The sequence below is a fragment of the Hyperoodon ampullatus genome (assembly GCF_949752795.1).
Source record: "Hyperoodon ampullatus genome assembly, chromosome: 3".
Classification (NCBI taxonomy): Eukaryota; Metazoa; Chordata; class Mammalia; order Artiodactyla; family Ziphiidae; genus Hyperoodon; species Hyperoodon ampullatus.
The window spans coordinates 177,893,520-177,916,815 of NC_136916.1; the positions used below are offsets into that span (position 1 = coordinate 177,893,520).

Genomic DNA, 23,296 nt, shown 5'->3' on the forward strand with positions numbered 1-23,296 from the left:
CTTCAGGGGCCGCCGGCGGCGCTGTGTGGAGGCTCCGGCGCTGAAATCCGCGGCGCGACGGGCGGGGGCGGAGGAGGAGGCGAGGGGGTCCGGGCCCGCGGGGCGCCCGGAGGCGCGGGGACGCCGGTGGGCCGACCCGCAGCCTGCTGCCGCCGGCCCGGCCCCGCCACCGCCGCCCGCGGGGCTCCTCGGCGCGGCCGCCGGGGCCGGGGGAGCATGAGCCCCGCGACCCGCCGGGGGACGGCCCGGGCCCGACCCGGGATCTAGACGGCCGTGGGGGAGGGGAGCCGCCCTGCCGCGGCGCCGCTCCGGAACCGCCGGGCCCTCGACGCCGCTTCTCCGGCCCCCGGGACCGCGCTGTTTTGTTTCACCCTCGCGTTGTGCAGAAGTGAAGTGAAGTAAAATGTCCACTAGGACCCCGCTGCCGACGGTGAATGAACGGGACACGGAGAACGTGAGTAACCTAGGCGACTGCCCCGGGCCAGGTCTGCGCGCGCCGTCCCCGGGAGCGCGGCGGCAGCCCTCGCCTCGCCGCCGGCGGGTCCCCAGGCCACGGCGTTCTGGGCCCGGTGGACGGCCGTGGGCCCCGGGAGGCGGCCTCGGCGGCCCGTTTCCCGAGCGCGCGGGCCGGGGAAGTGCATCCGCGATTACGCCGGGGGCTCGCTTCGTAGCGAAGCCTGAGGGCTGCAGCGTGGCCGGCCGGTGTCCTGAGAGGCCGGTGGCCGCGCGGCGGTCTCTCCGAGCGTGTGTCGGGTCCCCGCAGCGTACAGGGCTTATTTCCACTAAACTCGCGTTTTAAATTAGGTAGGTAGCTCTTGAGAGGCTGTCGGGTTAAAAACACGTTTGTGGTGTTGATTAAACGCAATTGATTGGATCGAGTGGACTTTCCGTTATGCCTCGTTATTTAAGTTGTCTCGAACTAAATTTAGTGACAGTCACTAAACTAAGTGACAGTCACTAAAACTAGGCGCGCACTGAGGAATCTTCTTGGCCCCCTTCGATGCAGCTCCGAAGCTATTCAGAAGTTCTTGGAGAGAGCTAAGACTTTGTCGAGGAGTAGCCTCGTTTCCTTACGAATCTGTTTTGAAGGAGCTGGTTAAGCACATTTCAGAGGAGGATGTGTAGTCAAGCAGCCCTGCCACGCACTGCCTAGCGGAGGGCCACCCACTCTGGGCTTAGCTTTCCTCCTTCCCCAGAAGAAGTTGGCTTAGATGAGCTCTTGGGTCCATTCTGGCACTCACGTTCCGTGATTCTGTAAAAGGAACCTTTGATTTTGTTCACGTAAACCTTTTCAAAAGGCCAGGAACAGCAAGCAGTTTTAGGGCCTGACAACTTGTAGTAGAACTTCCGTTGGAGAAATGTTGACTCTGTCCAAGTGCGTTCAGAACTCTTCTCTAGCACTGGCTTCAGGACTGTTCCAAGCTACCTGTGAGTTATCTTCTGTTAAAAACAAAAATATCTAAAAAATAACTCGCAAAGAAACTTCCCTGGCCTTTTATTTTAAGTGTTATGAGGTAATTCCTGGCAAGAAAATGCTATCATTTAGGAAAAGCTTCCTGGCTCTGCCTGTTTTCATGCTTTCAATTACGTCCTGAGACCTTGTGGCCTAGTGGTATCAAATGCCTTCATTTTAATCTTCAGAATGCCACTTGTTTGCTGGGTAGCTGTCAGGAGGTTTAATCTGTTTATGTAAACCCTGGTCTAAAGCATCCCTTCAGTATATTAAGGTGTGGTATTTAATGCTCTTTAACCTGGTAAATAAGTAGTACAGTGGTGTATGTTCCTTTACCTGAGATGGATTAGAAAGTTATATAAAAAAAAAAGATTTTCTAGTAGAAAATCTAGACTAGGTGAGTCAGTGAACTCATTTTCTCATAGACCCTTTGAAGAACCTAATTCTTACTTCATCGTTTTGTTGTTCTTTGACTACCCTGTAGGGCGGAGCGAGCGAAAAAGTGAGTTGATTAGCTTTGATCATTGACTTCCATTGCAAAATCTTACATTGAACCAGAGCAGGAGCTCCATACTTACTGAATAAACTGAAGCCAGAAACAATTATAGCAGGTTTGTGATAATGAAGGATTTACACCAAATGGGTCTTTACCTTGTTCTCTGTTGAATTTGTTGAATTATGGTGTAGTCTTTTTGTGTCGTTAGGAATTACTAACTTTAAAAACAATGTAGGGTATGGAGTATGCCTTTATTCTCATGGAATGTATTTAAAATTGAATTTTTGACAGTGCTAAAATAGAGGTTTGTAGCACATCATTGCATTAGTTCACCATGCCCTGTTTTTAACTCCGGTATTGACATGTTCTGGAAGTAGTTTGTATCTTTTACAGTGTGGTGCCCTTGTGCCAGTGTTACAGGTCTGGCATATACCATATTATTTACTTACCACTACTGAACTGCTAAGTGTTAGACTTCCTGCCAATCGAGTGATGAGGGTTCAAGAATGAATGGGAGTTCTCAGTCTGTTGGGCAGCTCTTTTGTTAAAGTTGGGTGTATTGAGATAGAACATTCACTCTTTTTAAGTGTACAGTTTGATGAGTTTTGACAAATGTATAATCACGTAATCACTATCATGGTCAAGTTAGAGGACGTCTCCATTGCCTAAGAAGGTCCCTTGTGTCTCTTTACAGTCAATTCCCTCTCCCTTCCCCCAGCCCCTGGCAACTACTGATCTGTTATCTGTCTCTATAGTTTTACCTTTTCTAGAACGTTATTTAAATGGAGTCAAAGAGCATATAATCTTGTGTGTAGCATCTTTCACTTGGCATAATGCTTTTGAGATCTATTCATGTTTGTGTGTGTATCAATAGTTCATTCCTTTTTATTGCTGAGTAGTAAGTAGTTCATTGTTTGGATGTACCGTTTTTTTTTAATCCATTCACCAGTTGATGGACATTTTGGCTGATATGACAAATAGCTTTGTCTTTATATTTTGTAAAAAGACTCTCCATTTTGCTTACCCTAGGAATCTTGTTTAAATTTTAAGTAAATATAATTGTGGTAAGAATTTTGCTTATAGATCAGGAATAATAAAAGGCAGATAATTTGCAAGAAGAATATTATCTTCATGCTAGTACACTACTCTGTTTTCATTTGTTTGATTTCCAGATGTGAGTATTCACCTTTAGCTGATAGGTGTATAAAAGATAAACTGTTTTCAAATCATTTTATTATTTTATTTTATTTTATTTATTTATTTTTGCCGTACGTTGGCCTCTCACTGTTGTGGCCTCTCCCGTTGCGGAGCACAGGCTCCGGACGCGCAGGCTCAGCGGCCATGGCTCACGGGCCCAGCCGCTCCGTGGCATATGGGATCTTCCCGGACCGGGGCACGAACCCGTGTCCCCTGCATCGGCAGGCGGACTCTCAACCACTGCGCCACCAGAGAAGCCCATCAAATCATTTTAAGACTCAAAAGGACTAGTCAAACAGTCAGACCTAATGAGGATGTTGAGGCTCAGAGAGGTGACAGGAGCTGCTGTGACTACTCACTGTTTAGCAGCAGAGCCTGTACTAGACCTCAGGTCTCCATCTCAATCCTCTCTGCTTTTTTGTGTACCAGGCTGTTTCTCATAAGCTATGTACTAATTATTCAACTAGGGAGATGAAGTTGTACCAATACACAGAGTATAATTAAAATTAGACTTTTAAAAATGTTTTGCTATGGAAATTTTCAAACAAATAAAGAGAATTTAATAAGTATTTATCAATGGTTCTCAACTGGGGACAATTTTGCCGCCCCCCCCCCCAAGTGGACATTGGACAATGTCTGGAGACATTGTTGGTTGTCACAACTGAAGAACGTTGCTACTGACCAGAAATGCAGCTAAACATTTTACAGTACATAGGACAGTGCCCCCTGGCCCCTCAACAAAGAAATATTTGGCCCAAAATGTCAAGAGTGCCAGGGTTGGGAAACCCTGGTATATAGTTAGCCCCGCCATGTACTCAACAGCTCAATGACCAGACTTCTTTTATTTGTTCTCTCCCCAAGAAGCAAGCTGAATACATCATATCATTTCATCTCCAAAGCTTTTAGAAGAGATAAAGCTTCTTTAAAAAATGTAACCTTAATCCCTTTATCATAATTTTTTAATATCAAATATCCAATCAGTGCTCGTTTCCTCAGTTGTCTTTTTTTAAAAAACACTTTGTTCAAATTAGAATAAATCTTGCTTCCATATATTATAGATGGCTAATATGTGAAACAAGATGCTTTTTTAAATTTATTTTTTAAATCTTTCACAGATGAATCTTTTTTTAAAATAAAATATTTATTTAGTTGCACCGGGTCTTAGTTGCAGCTTGCGGGGTCCTTAGTTGTGGCATGCGAACTCTTAGTTGTGGCATGCATGTGGGATCTAGTTCCCTGACCAGGGATTGAACCCGGGCATTGGGAGTGCAGAGCCTTAGCCAGTGGACCACCAGGGAAGTCCCCAAGATGCTTTTTTTTTTTTTTTTGGCTGAGTTGGGTCTTAGTTGCGGCATGCGAGATCTTTTCTTGTGGTGCACGGGCTCTTCGTTGTGGTGGGTGGGCTTCTTTGTAGTTGTGGCGTGCGGGTTTTCTCTTGTCCAGTTTTGGTGCTCGGGCTCCAGAACGCGTGGGCTCTGTAGTTTGCTGCACGCGGGCTCTCTCGTTGAGGCGTGCGAACTCAGTAGTTGTGGTGTGGGGCCCAGCTGCCCCGCCGCATGTGGGATCCTAGTTTCCCAACCGGCCTCCCTTGCATTGCAAGGCGGATTATCTACCACTGGACCATCAGGGAAGTCCCCCAAGATGCTTTTTTTTAAAGGCAACAAAGAAGTTTGCATTTTAGTTTGTGTTCTACAGTTGACTTGTATAGAGGTCATGGACAAATCCTGTTTGTGTACTGGTAAAATTAGAAATGTATTTTTCACTTACATTTCAAAGCATATGACATTTTGTAAGTAAGCCTGGGTTATTTGCCAAAAGTACCAGAGGTCCTGGAGGGCTTTGCCAATTTAGCAGCTCCTGGTGTGTGTGCACACCATGTACTTACTTATTATTAGTTAATGCAGACAGTCATCAGAATTCCTTATCTCTGTGAAATAAATAAACTGATGGTGTTATTGTCTAGCCAGCTGTTGGTTGTATGAGACTATTAACCTGTTAAGATCTGAGTGCCTGCTATGTGTATGACACTGTGCTAGGCGCTGTAGAGGATATACCTAGGAACCATATCACTCCCCTGCCTTAGGATTTCCTAGTCCCTGCAGAACAAAGCACCCTGAGCTCTGTGAAACTAGTCTGTAAACTCTCAAACTGGAACAAATACCACAGTCACCTGGAGGGCTTATGAAAATACTGATTGCCGGGCCTCACCCCCAGACCTTGATTCTACCTTCGGGGCCCTAGAGTTTACATTTCTAACAAGTTACCAGGTGATGTTGATGCTGCAGGTCCAGGAACCACACTTTAAAGAATTGGTATCTTAGTATTCAGTGAAGACTTGCTGACTAAACAGTGTTCCTTTAGATTGTATTGTGACTAAAGAAAAGAGATTTCAATGGTTTCAATAACATTTTCAGTTTCCTTGAATTTTGTTTGTTTGTTTTTTTGTTTTGTTTTTTTATGTGTGACTGCATTGGGCCTTGCTGCGCGCAGAATTTCTCTAATTGCGGCAAGCAGGGGCTACTGTTCGTTGCGGTGCGCGGGCTTCTCGTTGCGGTGGCTTCTCTTGTTGCGGAGCATGGGCTCTAGGTGCACAGGCTTCAGTAGTTGTAGCATGAGGGCTCAGTAGTTGTGGCTCGCGGGCTCTAGAGCACAGGCTCAGTAGTTGTGGTGCACGGGCTTAGTTGCTCCGCGGCATGTGGGATCTTCCCAGACCAGGGCTTGAACCCGTGGTCCCCTGCTTTGGCAGGCGGATTCTTAACCATTGTGCCACCAGGGAAGCCCTTCTTGAGTTTTTAAAGTTGGTTCTTTGTAAGGAAGTGTGGTTATGGAGAATAAAAATAGTTACCATTTTTGATCCCTAACTATATATCAGGCAACAATACTAAGTACTTTATATAATATTTCATTTAAAATATGTAATATGGGGACTTCCCTGGCAGTCCAGCAGTTAAGACTTCGCCTTCCAATGCAGGTGGGGGTGTGGGTTCGATCCCTGGTTGGGGAGCTAAGATCCCACATGCCTCGTGCCAAAAAACCAAAACATAAAACAGAAGCAATATTGTAACAAATTCAATAAGACTTTAAAAATGGTCCACATCAAAAAAATCTTAAAAAAAAATAAGTAGGGCTTCCCTGGTGGCGCAGTGGTTGAGAGTCCGCCTGCCGATGCAGGGGACACGGGTTCGTGCCCTGGTCCAGGAAGATCCCACATGCCGCGGAGCGGCTGGGCCCGTGAGCCATGGCCGCTGAGCCTGCGCGTCCGGAGCCTGTGTTCCGCAACGGGAGAGGCAACAGCAGTGAGAGGCCCGCGTACCGCCAAAAAAAAAAAAAAAAGTAATATGATTTCATTTAATCTGCCTAACTTAAGCACAACTATCTATTGAATCAAGGTGTTTGGGCGTTTTTTTTAAAAAAGTTGGTCTCTGAAGAATATTTTTTATTGGGTCAAAGTGTTTGGGAAAAGGTCTTATTCAATTACAGAGTTGTTTTCATTTCTTTTTTATGTAAATTAGATTAAGGTGGAAATTTTCCATGAGTAGAATATTGGTCGTTTTGATTGTGTAGTGCATGAGTATTTATATTGTAATTACTTATAAACGACTCATAAACAGTTTAATATAAATTAATAGTCCCTGTTATCTTTTTTTTTTCTTTCTTTTTTGCCTGCATTGGGTCTTTGTTGCTGCGCGCGGGCTTTCTCTAGTTGCCATGAGCTGGGGCTACTCTTGGTTGTGGTGCGCGGGCTTCTCATTGCTGTGGCTTCTCTTGTTGCGGAGCATGGGCTCTAGGCACTCGGGCTTCAGTAGCTGGGCTTGTGGGCTCAGTAGTTGTGGCTCGCAGGCTCTAGAGCACAGGCTCAGTAGTTGTGGCGCACGGGCTTAGTTGCTCTGCAGCACGTGGGATCTTCCTCGACCAGGGCTTCAACCCATGTCCCCCTGCGTTGGCAGGCGGATTCTTAACCACTGAGCCACCAGGGAAGTCCTGATAGTCCCTGTTATCTTTAATTTCAGAGAGAATCGTTCTGGATTCTAAAACGTAGCCAATTTTTTTTTCGTCTGTGCCGGGTCTTAGTTGCGGCATGCGGGATCTTTTAGTTGCGACATGTGGGATCTAGTTCCCTGACCAGGGATTGAACCCCAGCCCCCTGCGTTGGGAGCACAGAGTCTTAGCCACTGGACCACCAGGGAGGTCCCCATAGCCAAATTTTATCCCTGGAATTTGTTTCCAAGCTGGAAGTAAGAGTCGGGGAGTACAGCCCCTTCTGATCACCATTGGGAGGACTAAAGCAGAAATTCACTTGTCTCACATGCATTTTAAACTTTCAAAATAAACAAGGAGAAAACAAATCTCTTCCCTGGGTATCTCCCAGCTTTAATGTTGTCTTACGTAGGAATTTAAAGAATGTGCTTGGAGTTGGTCTGCAAGTAGTAATAAGGGGTTTGTCCTGACCCACATGCACCTGCCTGAACAGTAGTTGAGAGGGCAGAAGTTGGCACTGGAAGAAAATGACTTTTTTGCTGCGAGTCCAACTTTTTCTTCAAGCTAGAGTTCTTTAGCACTGCACTTTAGTCACCTGAGCTGCTTGGCCATGGTTAGTCTTATACAGTCTTATGCAGACTAGATAAGGCATTGTTTCTGTGGGTTACCTGGGATCTTGGTGTTCAGAGTTGAAGCTTGAATAAAGCTGGAGATGTTTTGTTTGTATTTCTTGCTAATAGTTAGGTGTTGCTTGGAGGTGGAGTTGAAATATTGTGGGGTTTGTATTATGCACATTTTACATGGAAATCTGTATTGGAAGAATTTAACATGAAGTTCAAGTAAGCTGAATGAAAGGTTTTATTCCAGAATTTTATATAACCCCATTCTTTCTGTAGTCAGTACCTTTATGACTTCGTTGAGTACAGTAGGAGACTAGAATGAGAGTCCTGGAGAGGAGCAGACCTAGAAGCATTTCCTAGCACAGCCTTTTGCCCTTAGCCTTGCCATTCTTTGTCCAGAAGAATAATTTAAGCTGGGCAAGCAGCTTTTGTTGTTCAAGGCACTTGAGGTGTTTTTGATGGCATCCTGTTCACGTACTGTCTCCACCTCTTTCCTTGTCTTCCTTCCCTTGTGTAGCCCTTGCCTACCCTAGGCCTGCCTTGGTATTCATAGGCACGTGTTAGCTTTACTAGTGGAATGGATTAAAGGAACTTACATTTTCTTTTCTTAAAAGAAGGTTGCCTTCTAGACATTAAGGATATTCAATGATAAAGAACCTTCTACATACATGGTAATGATATATGAATTACATGGTAATGTATTCTAGTTGCTTTTTCCATTTCTGTTAACTTAAGTCAGGTGCTTAACATTTATATCCTGCTTATTGTATAGTTGTCCTACTTATTACTGCTGTGGAACTAGCCAGTCCACAACTTAGTATGTAAAACAACAAGTGTTTCATTATACTCACAGATTTTGTGTGAGGAATTCAGACGGGAATGGTTTATGGCTGGGACTTCAGTTTGGGGGAATAACGAAAGGCTGGGGGGTTTGAGTAGCTGGGCTGGAAGATCCACATCCTAAGACCGCTTCTTCACTCACATATCTGGCACCTTGGCAGGTATTGTTAAAAGGCTGGGCTCAGGGCTTCCCTGGTGGCGCAGTGGTTGAGAATCTGCCTGCTAATGCAGGGGACACGGGTTCAAGCCCTGGTCTGGGAGGATCCCACATGCCGCGGAGCAACTAGGCCCGTGAGCCACAACTACTGAGCCTGCGCGTCTGGAGCCTGTGCTCCGCAACAAGAGAGGCCGCGATAGTGAGAGGCCCGCGCACCGCAATGAAGAGTGGCCCCCGCTTGCCACAACTAGAGAAAGCCCTCGCACAGAAATGAAGACCCAACACAGCAAAAATAAATAAATAAAAAATTAATAAACTCCTACCCAAAAAAAAAAAAAAAAAAAAAAAAAAAAAAAAAAAAAAAAGGCTGGGCTCAGCTGGGACTTAGCCATAGTGGCTACATGGGCCTCTCCAGCATGGAGACTCCAGTGTGATCGGACACATGAGGTGACTCGGTGTTTCAGCAAACAAGACAGAAGCTGCTTGCCTTTTATGACCTTGCCTCAGAAGTCATGTAGTATCACTTCTGCCATTTATTCTTTTTTTTTTTTTAAATATATTTATTTATTGGGACTTCCCTGGTGGTGCAGTGGTCAAGAATCTGCCTGCCAATGCAGGGACACACACACTCCCTGAAGAGCGTACCACTTCAGTAGTTGTGGCGCCACACGTGCTTAGTTGCTCTGTGGCATGTGGGATCTTAGTTCCCCGACCAGGGGGTGAACCTGTGTCCCCTGCATTGGAAGGCAGACTCTCAACCACTGGACCACCAGGGAAATCCCCTGCCATTTATTCTTAAAACGTTAGAGCAGTCATGGGCACCCAGATTCAAGTGGAAGGGACATAGACTTTTCCCTGTAATGGGAGGTATGTCAAAGACTTTGGGCTCATGTTTTCCAACCACTATAATAGTAACTCTTTGGGTTTGTAATCTGACCTAGCATTTTTTTGTGTGACCTTGGACAAGTTATTTAACTTCTTCATGCCCCAGTCACCTCATCTATAAAGTGGGATTGGTAGTAGTATTGACCTCATAGGGCTGTTATAAGAATAGGGTCTTCCATGCTGTGGCCTCCCTTACCTCTTTGTCCTCATCTCCTACCTCTCCGCACCCACTATATTCATAGACCCAGGTGTCTTCTTGCTGTTCTTGGAACACACCAGGGACACTCCAACCTCAGTGCCTTGACATTGGCTCTTCTTTTTGAACACTTTTCTTCCAGATATCCACGTGGCTAACTGTCTCACCTTCTCCTCTTTTCAAACATCAGCTCAGTGAGTCTTACTCTGACCATCTATGACCCTCCCAACCTCCCTAATCCTGATCTGTTTTTTTTTTCCATTGCATTGTTACCTTTAACATATTATATAATTTCCATATTTCTTATGTTTATTGTATTTTGTCAGTTTCCTCTGGTATACTGAAAGCTCCCTGAGAGCAGGAATATTTGTTTTGTTTATTGATACTATTTCAGATACCTAGAACATGCTGGTCATTTATTACAGGTGAAGAGTAAATAAATATTGGTCGAATTAGTGATTAAATGAGACAATATGTGTAAAGCATTTAGAATGGTGCCTGATTCATAATAAGTAATAGCTAAATGTTAGCCATCATTAGTGGTTTGTTTACTGGTCTTTTCATCTCTCATCTTTATGTTGTCATTTCTCTCATCTCTCGTGTCCTGTATCTTCAGCCTCTTCCCTCTGTAGTTCCAATGAATTCATCTTCTTTCTCCTTTCTTAAAACCTCAGATAGCTTTCTTAAAGGGAGGCTTGATGGAAAGAGTCTGGGCTTGGAAGTGAGAGATAAAGTGGGAGCCTAGGGCTGGGGTTGAGGGAGAGGTTCTGAAGCCACTGCTGAGGAACAGTGGACCAGATGAGGAGCCAAAAAGTAAGAGCGACAAAACATAAGAGAAGTTGGGATTTGGAGTTACAGGTTTGCATTTGAAACAGGTCACTTAACTATGGGCAAGTTAATTACTTGTCTGTGCTTCATTTTAAAATTTTTAATAATTAAAAACTTTAATTGATATAATCGACATATAACATTGTATTAGTTGCAGGTGTGCAACATAATGATTTGATATTTGTATATTTTGTGAAATGATCACCACAATAAGTCTAGTTAACAGTTAACATCCATCTCCACATATAATTACAGGCTTTTTTTTTTTCCTGTTCATGAGAATTTAAAAATCTACTCTCTTAGCAACTTTCAAATATATAATACAGTATTATTAACTATGGTCACCATGCTGTATATTACATCTTTTTTATTTAACAAAAGAGAATGACACCATCTATTCAGGGTTGTTGTGATTGAAGAAACTAACACGTATAAAGTGCTTGGCCCAGTCTGCTCCATATAATGGGGGTTCTTCAAATGTTAATTCCCTTTTGAGATAGCTTTTGTAGTGTTATTCTAGAAAACTGGATAATCTAAACTCTTTGGTTTAGTATTCAAAGTTCTTGACCCACTTCTCTAGCTTGTTGGTTTTTTTTAACTGTTCACCTATATAAACTTAACACTACAGCCAAACAATTCTCCTTGGCTGTCTATTCATCTAGCAGTTTCACGCTGCTGGTTGCCAGGTCCTGTGTACTAAGAATACAGAGATGAGATAATTCTTACCCTCAAGGAGCTCATTGTCAAGTACTTTAGTGTAGGAATTAACTAAGCTAAGCAAGGGGATGCAAGACAGAGAAGTACCAGCCTAGTCAAGAACATAAAGGTAAGAAATTGCGAGCAATCATGATGTCAAGGAACTAAAGCCATTTTTTTTTCACTGTTAGTGGCATATGAAAGAGTTGTGAGAGATGAAACTGGCTAGACTTGAAGGTTAAGGGAGGTTCCCTCCCACCCCCAATCCCCCCAAGCTTTTTAAGCTCTCCTTGTGCTGGTGCCTGGCTTGAAATGGCCTTCATCTTTCATTAGAACTCTACTACTTGTCCATCAAAGTCTCCATCCCTTTTTTTCCTTCGTCTTGCCCAAATGTGATCATACTCTCTGAGTGCTTAGAGCTTCATTGTCCAGCACATGGGGCTACTGAGCACTTGAAATGTGGCTAGTCTGAATTAAGATGTCTTGTGAGTATAAAATATATACTAGATTTCAAAGACAGTATGAAAAAAGGAATGTAAATCTTACTCTTTCTATATTATGTGTTGAAACATTTGGGAATATATTGGGTTAAATAAACTATTATCAAAATTAACCTATTTTCATGTTTTTTTTTAAAATTTATGTTATTTATATATATATTTTTGGCTGCATTGGGTCTTCATCGCTGCGCGCGGGCTTTTCTCTAGTTGTGGCGAGCAGGGGCTACTCTTCGTTGCAGGGCGCGGGCTTCTCATTGCGGTGGCTTCTCTTGTAGAACACGGGCTCTAGGCGCGTGGGCTTCAGTCGTTGTGGCTCTTGGGCTCTAGAGCGCAGGCTCAGTAGTTGTGGCACACAGGCTTAGTTGTTCCGTGGCATGTGGGATCTTCCCGGACCAGGGCTCGAACCCGTGTCCCCTGCATTGGCAGGAGGATTCTTAACCAGTGCACCACCAGGGAAGCCCTCTTTATGTTTTTTTAATGTTGCTACTGGAAAATTGCAAATTTCATGCATAGCTCACGAATCTATTGGATGGAGCTTGGAGTATTCACTCTCTGATTTTCTCATGGGGTGGAGATTGCCCCTTGTTTCAGTTACTGTTCCCCGTGTGAGCTCCCCAGCTAGATTATGAGTGTTAAAAGTTTGACACCATACTTTTCTATCTCTTTTATCCCCTTATAGTACCTGCTACTTAGTAAGTGCTTAGCATATAATTAACTGGTCAGAAGCTACCAAGTCAAAGTTTTCTTTAGCCACAATTTATTTGTGCCTTATTCTTCTGAGGATTGGTCAAGTAAATTATTTTTCAGTTTATTTCATTATTATGATAGTTCACTTGCTATGCCAATAATAAGTGTTTTATTACAAGTGAAACCAATTTGAATTTATGCATATGAACAATAATAGTTCCCCTTCCCTATTATTCATATTTTTGGAAACATTTTCATAAACGCAGCTGCAAAAGTCGTATCTTTGATCTGAACAGTGTGAGGCTGTTCTCTTGCTTATTTATTCCTGTTAATACCTCTATGTCATTTTCCTTATCCTTCCAACAGGTTACTGTTCTAACATTTTAATATATTGTCATGCGTGTACATGTACGTGTTCTTAGAAGTGTATGTTTCGTACTTTGTGTAAATATTGCATAGTCTTCTCTGTGCGTCGAATGTGTTGCTTCTAACTGCTGCATAGCACTCTGTGGTATGAGTCCCACCACATTTTACCTACTTGCTGGGGTAGACTACCTGCCGCCTCCCCCCCCTCCCCCCATGCAATGCAGCAATGAATATCTTCATACATGTCCCCTTGTGGAGCTGTGTAAGAATTTCTTGGGGATGTGTAGCTAGGAGTGGACCTCCTGGGTCACAGGAGATGTCACATAGTGCCAGGTTGTTCTTCTGGATGGCTCTGTCAGCCCACACTCCCGCCAGTAGTGCACAGGGGTTTTTGTCTCCTTGGTTCCTCCAACATTTAGAATTATCCAGCTTTCTAATTTTTTTTGCCAGCCTACTAAAGTAGTTTAATATGCTGCTTCATTATTAACTTGCGTTTCTCTATGGTGTTTAGTATGTCTGTATATTCCTTGGCTCTGGGGGCCTTCTGTAAATTGCTGCTTTTCCTTTGTCCCTTTTTCTATTTGGTTGTTGTTTATTTCTTGTAGATTCTTAGGTGTTCCTTGATTTTCTAGATATTAATCTGATGTAGGTTTTAGACATTGCATGTATCTTCTGTCATCTTTCTATAAGACCCTTATTGGACAGAAATTCTTAATTTTGGTGTAACCAACGTTTGCCTTATGTTTGTGCTTTTGAAGTTTTGCTTAAATGCCTGGCTCACAAGGATATATTCTCTCACATTTCACATTAACCTTTTATCATTTTACTTGTCACATGTAGGTTTTTTAATCCCTCTAGATTAAAAGGGAGCCTGCCTTTTGTGTATGGACTTAGGTAGGGATCTAGTTTTATTTTTCTCTGTAGACTGATAAAGTGAACCAGTTTTCCCACTGCTATCCACTCAATGGTCCATCCTTTCCCCACTGGTTTATAGGACTGCTTTCATTGTATCTTATGTTCCCATACATTCATGCCTTTTAGCTTTGTATTTTGTTGCATTGGTCTGTTTTTCTGTTGTGCCGATACCCTACAGGTTTTCTTTTCTTTAAAAATTACCGTGGCTTTGTAATATATGTAATCTACGTACCTTTATATGTATCTGTCTGTTGAACTTTTTATTTTATTTTATTTATTTATTTTTTTTTGCGGTACGCGGGCCTCTCACTGTTGTGGCCTCTCCCGTTGCGGAGCACAGGCTCCGGACGCACAGTCTCAGCGGCCATGGCTCACGGGCCCAGCCGCTCCGTGGCATGCGGGATCTTCCCAGACCGGGGCACGAACCCGTGTCCCCTGAATCGGCAGGCAGACTCTCAACCACTGCGCCACCAGGGAAGCCCTGAACTTTTTATTTTAAAATAATTTTAGACTTAAAATTGCAAGATTAGTACAGAGTTCATGTATACTTTTCACTCAGGTTCCCCTGATGTTAACACTTAAATAACCATGGTGCAGTTATGAAAACCAGAAAGTTAACATTGGTCTGATACCGTTAATGATGACTGCAGAACTAATTTGAATTGTCACCAGTTTTTCTCCAGGGTTCTTTTTCTCTTCTAAGTTCCAATCAAAGATCCCACAATTTAAGTTTGTCTGATGTTTTCTCAAAATTAGATTAGGGTTATATAGTTTTGGCAAGGATGCCACAGAAAAGGTGTTGTGTCCCTCTCAGCGCATGCTTTTAGAGGGTGCAATGAAAGAGATACATCTTGTTACTGGTTTTAACCTTGATCACTTTTCATTTCTGAACTTTTTTTTTTAACTTCTTTTTCAAGGCTGACCTGGCAGCCATGAAATATTCGTCCATGTACACTTTAGAGTAAGTTTAAGATTACTCATAAATTACTGGCTGGAAATTTTAGTTCATATTGCATTGAACTTATTGATTAATTTGGGTAGATTGTATAATATTATCTATCTAAGAGTATAGAATTCCCATTTATTCAGAGTATCTTTTATGTCTTTTATTAAAAATTTAAAGCTTTCTCCAGAGAGCTCTTATATATTCTTAATTAAGTTACTTTCTACCTACTTTTTAGTTTTTATTGCTATGATGAATACTTATTTTTAGTTAAATTTTGTGGTAGGTTACTACTGGTGTAAGGAACTGTAGTTATAGGTTGATCTTGCACCTTGCCAAGCTCTCTCTTGAGTTCTAGTGGTATTTCCAATTCTTTTGGTTTGCAGTTAGATCATATCATCTACGGATAACGACACTTTTTTCTCTCCGAGTTTTTTTTTTTTTTTTTTAATTTATCTATTTTATTTATTTATTTTTGGCTGCATTGGGTCTTCACTGCTGTGCGCGGGCTTTCTCTAGTTGCGGCGAGCGAGGGCTGTTCTTTGTTGTGGTGCATGGGCTTCTCACTGCAGTGGCTTCTCTTGTTGCGGAGCACAGGTTCTAGGCGCACAGCCTTCAGTAGTTGTGGTGCGTGGGCTCAGTAGTTGTGGCTCGCGGGCTCTAGAGCATAGGCTCAGTAGTTGTGGCGCATGGACTTCACTGCTCCGCGGCATGTGGGATCTTCCTGGACCGGGGCACGAAACCGCGTCCCCTGCATCGGCAGGCGGACTCTCAACCACTGCGCCACCAGGGAAGCCCACTGCCTAATTTTTAGTAGCACTGCCCATATTCTAGTTTTCATGGTGGATAAAATGGTTCAGGTCAATTCCTTGAGATGGAGAAGGATCAGGACTCCTTTAATCTTTTTTTCTTTTTTTTTTTCTTTGGCTGCTTTGGGTCTTTGTTGTTGTGTGCAGGGTTACTCTAGTTGCGGCGAGCAGGGGCTACTCTTCGTTGCAGTGCACAGCCTTCTCATTGCGGTGGCTTCTCTTGTTACGGAGCATGGGCTCTAGGCGCGCCGGCTTCAGTAGTTGTGGCACATGGGCTTAGTTGCTCCGCGGCATGTGGGATATTCCTGGACCAGAGCTCACACCTGTGTCCCCTGCATTGTCAGGTGGATTTTTAACCACTGCGCCACCAGGGAAGTCCCTGGACTCCTTTAATCTTTGAGATTAAACAGCTCTGAGTGCCTGTTGTGTGTTTAGTGCTGCCACAAAAAGTGGCTACTATTATGTAACTTTTTTTTTGGTCCTCAGGTTTATTGTCACCTTAGGGAGAAAAAAAAATTCATGCATGAAGTAATTGGCTAATAGTACAAGAATTCAAAATTATTTGTTAAAATGCTAGGAAATTTTTTCTTCTTTAGGGCCACTGATGGATGCATGGGAAAAATAAAATGAAGGCCGAGAAAAGGCAATTTAATTTGCTTCTGTTTGAGATAATTTTTTAGTTAAACACATTAGATTTAAAAATTTCAGGACTTTATGTATCAAACTAAATATACTAAGTTCAGTAACTCTGTTGGAATTTAACAAACATCAGATATTTCAGTCTATGAGTTTACACTCTTACGAGGAAGTACAGGTTTCTTTTGGGTTTGTATTATGATTATTTATTTGCATAAGGGTGTATTAGGTTAGGCTAGGTTATGCTGTGGTAACATACATGACCAAAATCTTAGTGTCTTAACACAGTTTAAAAAAACTGTCAACTTCATTGACTCCATGAAGAGTGATCTCCATTTCCAGGCCATTTGGTCCTGTGACCCTCCATCTTTGGACAGTGCTCTGGGTTCAGGAGAGAAGACCACAGGGCTGGAGTCAAGCACTGGCAATAAATGCTTCAGCATGGAAATGACATGTCACTTTCACTCATATCTCATTGGCCAGTCTTAGGCACATGGCTATTGGGAACCTCAAGTGAGGGGTGTGAGTTTCTCTGGGAAGTCAGTGTATTGTGGTGGATAATTGTCTACAACAAAGTAGCCAAATAGAGATAGATACAAGCAGAGTTACATCCAGAGCCCAAAGGAAAAGAAATTCTGATGGGATGCAGGGAGAGTCATGAAGGCTTCATAAAGATGGTGACAAATGACTCAAACATAAGGGAATGAGTAGGATTTTCTTAGGTTTGAAGAGAAGGAAGGGCGCTCAAACTGAGGGAGGATCGTGCTAAAGAATAGTGGATGATGTAGCGGGAGAGGAGGAATGGATTACATCACAGAGGGCCTTGAATTCATTTAACATTCATTCAGCAACAATGTATTGCACAGCTACTATGTGCCAGGCACTGTTACAGTTTCTGGGAATATCTGATAAGGAACAAAACAGGCAAAGATCTCTGTGTTCTCCTGCTGGTTACATGCTAGTGGATGTAGTGCTAAGGAGTTAGTTTTTATTATAAGTAGATTGGAGAGTATGCAAAGGTATAAACTAGATGCCTATGAATTTTAAGTTTCTGATATTTCTCTTTTACATGCAGAAGACAGTTGATTTGCATAAAAGTTAATATTTTGTCTGTTTAACTGTACCTCACTCTGTAAAACTTAATACATGAAGGGCTGAATTTATAAAACATATAAATTAGAAAGTGTATGTTTGCATTTAAAGAGCTTTTTTGACCAAAATTTTGGATAGCAGTATAATTTTAAAAACTATATTTTCATTGCATAAATAGTAAAACCACTTGACATATACCTCATGGGAACAGGGACTTTGTTTTATGCACTGCTGTTTCTAACACTCAAAACAGTGCCCAGCTCATATTTATATAACATCTATTATACAGGGCTTCCCTGGTGGTGCAGTGGTTAAGAATCTGCCTGCCAGTGCAGGGGACACGGGTTCGAGCCCTGGTCCGGGAAGATCCCACACGCTGTGGAGCGACTAAGCCTGTGCACCACAACTACTGAGCCCGTGTGCCACAACTACTGAAGTCCCCACACCTAGCCTGTGCTCCGCAACAAGAGAAGCCACCGCAATGAGAAGCCTGCGCAGCACAACGAAGAGTAGCCCCCACTCGCTGCAACCAGAGAAAAGCCCGCGTGCAGCAACAAAGACCCAATACAGCCAAAAATAAAAATTAATTAATTAATTAATTAAATTTATTTTAAAAAGTCTATTATACCTTATCATTTGATAAATATTTGAATGAATGAATAGAAGAAAGAAATTTGGGAGATAAAAATTTCCCGTAATTTAACCATGTGAATGTTACAGTGATCAGTATTTTGATATCATTTATTTAGTCATTCCAGTATTTATTAAGTACCTGCTATATGCCAACTGCTAAGGTCTAAGGAACAATAAATTACTGTCCGTTTTTATGAAACTTACATCTAGTTTGGAAATAAACATAATGGTTATCAAAATTCTTTAAAAACTGTACTCCAGCTGATGTATAAAAATTTGCGTTACAGTATACCTATTTTGTGTAAAACCTTAGTGTAATAACTTAGTTGTTATTTTAGTTTTTTCTTTAATCAAGTCCTTGTTTATAATAGGCTATGTTTTTAAATAATTTTTTAAATTTATTTATTTTATTTATTTTTGACTGCATTGGGTCTTTGTTGCTGTGCACGGGTTTTCTCTAGTTGCAGCGAGTGGAGACTGTTCTTTGTTGTGGCATGAGGGCTTCTCGTTGCGGTGGCTTCTCTTGTGGAGCACAGGCTCTAGGCGCATGGCTTTCAGTAGTTGTGGCACACAGGCTCAGTAGTTGTGGCTCACGGGGTCTAGAGCGCAGGCTCAGTAGTTGTGGCACACGGGCTTAGTTGTTCCGCGGCATGTGGGATCTTCCCGGACCAGGGCTCAAACCCATGTCCCCCGCATTGGCAAGCGGATTCGTAACCACTGAACCACCAGGGGAGACCCTATAATAGGCTATTTTATAATTAGGAAATTAGAATCTTTTTGTTATAGGAACAAAGTTGTTTAGATTTGTAACCAGTTTGTAAAAGTGTGTTTAACCTAAAGTATACATTTGCAGTAAAAAACATAGCAATTGTTTGCAAATGCAGTATTATGTAATAATTGAATAAAACAGAAGAGAACCTATCCCAAAACCTGGTACATGAGGGACAGAGATTTACTTAGAGGAATATGAAAAAGTAGATAGAGATTAACGTGGACATTCTGAAAAGGACATCTTTTGAGGACTTAAGTTGATGGCACAGATTCTTAAGCTTTTACTGTAAAATACTTGTTTTTCCTTTTTCCTTGATATGAGTGTGTTACAAAGTGTAGTTTCTTATGTTTATCACCTAGAATCAGGCTTGTTTTGACCTATAGGTAGAGAGAGAGAGAGAGCATGAGAAACAAGGGACATTTTCCTGGACAAAAAGTTGGAAAAGAGAAAAGAATGAAAGAGGTTGAAAGTGTCTTTGTAGAGTGTCGTGAGAGTGAGAGGCCTTCCTTGAGCAGGAAGGAGTTAGCAGCCATGAAAAGTAGGCAGTGGGGCATGGCATCCTTTGGGCACTAGGGGAAAGAGGAAGCACTAGGCAGCTGGCTGCTTGTACGTACAGAATTGTACACATCAGGCATTTGTATCTCTCGTACCTTTATGTTTAATATGGTTAGAGGCATATATGATTTGTTTTACCTTTATGGAGTATATTGAGTACTGTATTCATCTCTTCAACAAATATTTGTCAGGGACTACAGAGTCTGGCTGTGTCTTTAAACACATTGTTTTAAATTATTGTTAGCAGCATAGTTTAGAAGGAAGTTGGGAATCTAGGTTCTCTTTGAATTTTTCACTAGTGATGTGGCAGTGAATAAATCTCAGGGTATCCTCATCTGGTGAATGGTGATATTAGCTGTTCTGCCTGCATCACAGGGTGTGTTAAGGATAATATGTGCTGGTACCTTTAATAGCATATGAAAAAGTCAAGTTCTTTTTTTTTTAATTTTTATTGGAGTATAGTTGTTTTACAGTGGAAAAGTTAAGCTCTTTACGACTGTAAGGCAGTCCTGTTTCTCTTATTTTATGTTACAGCCACATATAGAAAATATCTCCTTTCTTTCTGAACACCCAGTTGAATTTCAACACTTGGTATTTCTCTTCTCAGCATTTTCTTGTTTTCCTCATAAATTTATATCAGGTGGGCAAATCCCTTTGAAGTGCCACATGTATTGGGATTAAAATTAAAGCAGTGATGTTTTGTTTCTTCAACTAGAGGCTCTTAAAACTTGTCAAGTACCATGGGTCTCTCGTTTCCTAATGTTTGTTGTATGTTTTATTATAGCACACGTCACATGGAGACGGGCGGCAAGAAGTTACCTCTCGCACTGGGCGCTCTGGAGCACGGTGTAGAAACTCTGTAGCTTCCTGTGCAGATGAACAACCTCACATCGGAAACTACAGACTGTTGAAAACAATCGGCAAGGGGAATTTTGCAAAAGTGAAATTGGCAAGACACATCCTTACAGGCAGAGAGGTAAATACAAATTATGCTTGATTTCTGTTAGTACACTTGCTCTGTTTAGTTCCATGTGAGAGAAAGAGAAAAAGAATGTATATATTTGGGCTAATTAAACATTTTTTTAAGAACAAGAAGCTTATGTATTAATTATGTGGGAGTTCTTTTGCTTTCTCATTTCTTTAAATGTTATAAAGATTATACTGAGTTTGAATAATCTTCTGCATTTAAAAAGAGGTAGTGTTCTTTTTCAGTGGTAAATGTATACCTACCACCACAGTAAAAATTCTTAACTTCATTATAAGCTCATGGTGCTTGAAAAAATCAGTAGTGTTGGCTGTTTTTATAGATTTATCCTCAAGAAGTTTTGTCATCTCCCCAAATATTTTTCTCATAGCTTATGTTTGATAGGTTATTGTGCAGCAAGGCACATGCTTTCCTAATTTTTGTGATGCTGGCTTTCTACTCAACCACATGCCATATTTATTAAAAACACTTCCATTAAAACTGCTACTAGGGGGACTTCCCTGGTGGTCCAGTGGTTGAGAATATGCCTGCCAGTGCAGGGGACATGGGTTCAATTCCTGGTTCGGGAAGATACCACATGCCGCAGAGCAACTAAGCCCGTGGGCCACAACTACTGAGCCTGCGCTGTGGAGCCCACGGGACACAACTACTGAAGCCCGTGTGCCTAGAGCCCATGTTCAGCAGCAAGAGAAGTCACCGCAATTAGAGGCCTGCACACCACAATGAAGAGTAGCCCCCGCTCACGGCAACTAGGTAAAGCCCACGCACAGCAACGAAGACCCAACACAGCCAAAAATTAAAAAATAATAAAAATAAGTTCATTAAAAAAAAAAAAAAACTGCTACTAGGGACTTCCCTGGTGGTCCAGTGGGTAAGGCTCTGCTCTCCCAGTGCAGGGGGCCTGGGTTCGGTCCCTGGTCAGGGAACTAGATCCTGCATGCATGCCACGACTAAGAGTCCGCAAGATGGGACTGAAGGATCCCACATCCTGAAGTGAAGATCCTGCCTGCCGCACCTAAGACCTGGCACAGCCAAAATAAATAGATAATAAAATAACTAATAGGGACTTTCCTGGTGGTGTGGTGGTTAAGAATCCGCCTGCCAGTGCAAGGGGACACAGGTTTGATCCCAGGTCCGGGAAGATCCCACATGCCACGGAGCAACTAAGCCCGTGCTCCACAGCTACTGAGCCTGCGTTCTAGAGCCCGCGAGCCACAACTACTGAGCCCGCGTGCCACAACTACTGAAGCCTGCGTGCCTAGAGCCCGTGCTCTGCAACAAGAGAAGCCACCACAATGAGAAGCCCACGTACCGCAACAAAGAGTAGCCTCTGCTTGCCGTAACTAGAGAAAGGTCTTAGTGCAGCACCTAAGACCCAACGCAGCCAAAAAAAAAATAATAATAATTAATAAATAAATATTTTTTTACGCAGCTGCTACTAAACTCCCTCCTCACATTCTACTTATGCCGTACAGAACTGTTCTGCCTTTTTTTAAATTTTGACATCATTTATTGCATTTGGATCTTTGTACCTGTAATTCCTTTGCCTAAAATACACTTCACCCTTTTGTATAGGAGTCACTTATTCTGGAAAGTAGTCATTGACAGACTCCCTTTCCCCAGGCATGGGATTCATGTTAAAAATCCTGATACTTTCCTTAGATAGCATGTTTTACTATTACAATTACATAAACAATTATGTTTTACTATTACAATTACAATTATGTTGGAATTGCTTATTTACCTGTCTTCCCCCTCTAGTGTATAGGGTAGACATCAGTACTTAATCATGTTTGGCACATGTTAAGTACTTAATAAACATTTATTGAATGAATTTAATGTTACTTTTGAAGGAAGCTTTATAAAAAAATGCTTCCCATGTACCAAAGCCTCCTGATATGTGTGCCAAGGTGGTATTACAGATGTGCCATGGTACTGATGCCTGCAGCCCACCATGCTGAGGACTGCTGGAGCAGGACCCACCCTGGGTTTGCTACAATTTGCCCTACAAATATTCCGATTTTCTGTGTGTGCTGGGACCTGAAGAAGGTTGGGGAGCATTGGTCTATGCTAACTGGAGTCTTAAGTAAAGACTGTAACTAAAAATTTGCCTCTTCACATTTCATCTCAATTTTAGTGACAGTTCCCTGGTTAAGACTCCTGGTTATAGAGATGCCTGGACTGCTTTTGGAATCAGTAAATAGCATGAGTGGGCGTAGGTTTCTTTGCTGCCCTTGATCAAAGATTTTTGAAATAAGGAACAAAACCTCTGAGTTTATTTCCCCCACCAATCTCGAGTGGTTACTCGGCCAGTTTCCTTACATAGGTAGAGATGGTGGGTTAAAAGAGGAGTGGGACAGACAGATGCTCTCCCCTTTTACATGTGTGCTGGAGTGTGGCTTACCATGTTTATATCTAGTAGGTTCTCTCTCCAGAAATGGCTTGAATCTGACTAGATAGTGGGTAAATTAAAACACTTTTTTAAAAATTTGAAATAAACAATTTTATTCTTTTTTCCCCCTATTGTAGGTCTTATCCAGAATCGTATAAAATGTAAACATTATAGAAATTCATTATGTAGAAAATAAAATTCCTTAAACTTTCTCTTCTCAAAGAGGATCATTTTCAGCACAGTAACTTTTTGTTTATTTTAACCAAAAGGGACTCATGGGACTTAATGGTAATTTTTCTTAGCAACATACTTGATCACCTCTGGATCTTAGTGCTCATAGATCTGACATTATGTTTAATGGAACGTCATCTTCCAGTGTGTGCTGGCGCCATAGTTCACCCCCGTTGGTAGGCATTGGGTGGTTTCTGATTTTTTTGCTATTACAAACGTCTGCAGTGAACGTTCTTTAACATAACTTTCTGTGCTCTTTTTAAGAGTGTTTCTGTAGGATAAATTCCTAGAAGTGTGGAGGTCCTGGGTCAGAGGGGATGAATATTTGATACTGTAATAGGTACTGCTAAATTGGTTTTGAGAGAACATTGTACTGTTTCATTAGCCCTACCGGAATGAGTGAGAGTGCCCATTTTTCTACACCCTTGCTAATA

At 42.2% G+C, this 23,296-nt stretch overlaps 1 protein-coding gene across 7 annotated transcripts in view; it reads left to right on the plus strand.

Annotated features, from left to right (window-relative positions):
• Positions 1–399: 399 nt before the first annotated feature.
• MARK3 (microtubule affinity regulating kinase 3) overlaps positions 400–23,296 on the plus strand; it is a gene marked incomplete at its 5' end in the record, with an annotated part of 103,366 nt that continues 80,469 nt past the window's right edge. For 6 of the 7 annotated variants that reach the window (XM_079701394.1, XM_079701395.1, XM_079701396.1 and 3 more), the window contains 2 exons: positions 400–454; positions 20,039–20,230. In XM_079701394.1, the coding sequence (XP_079557520.1) occupies positions 404–454; positions 20,039–20,230 (243 nt within the window). The remainder of the gene's footprint in view (positions 455–20,038; positions 20,231–23,296) is intronic. The other variant, XM_079701399.1, reaches the window with a different exon arrangement.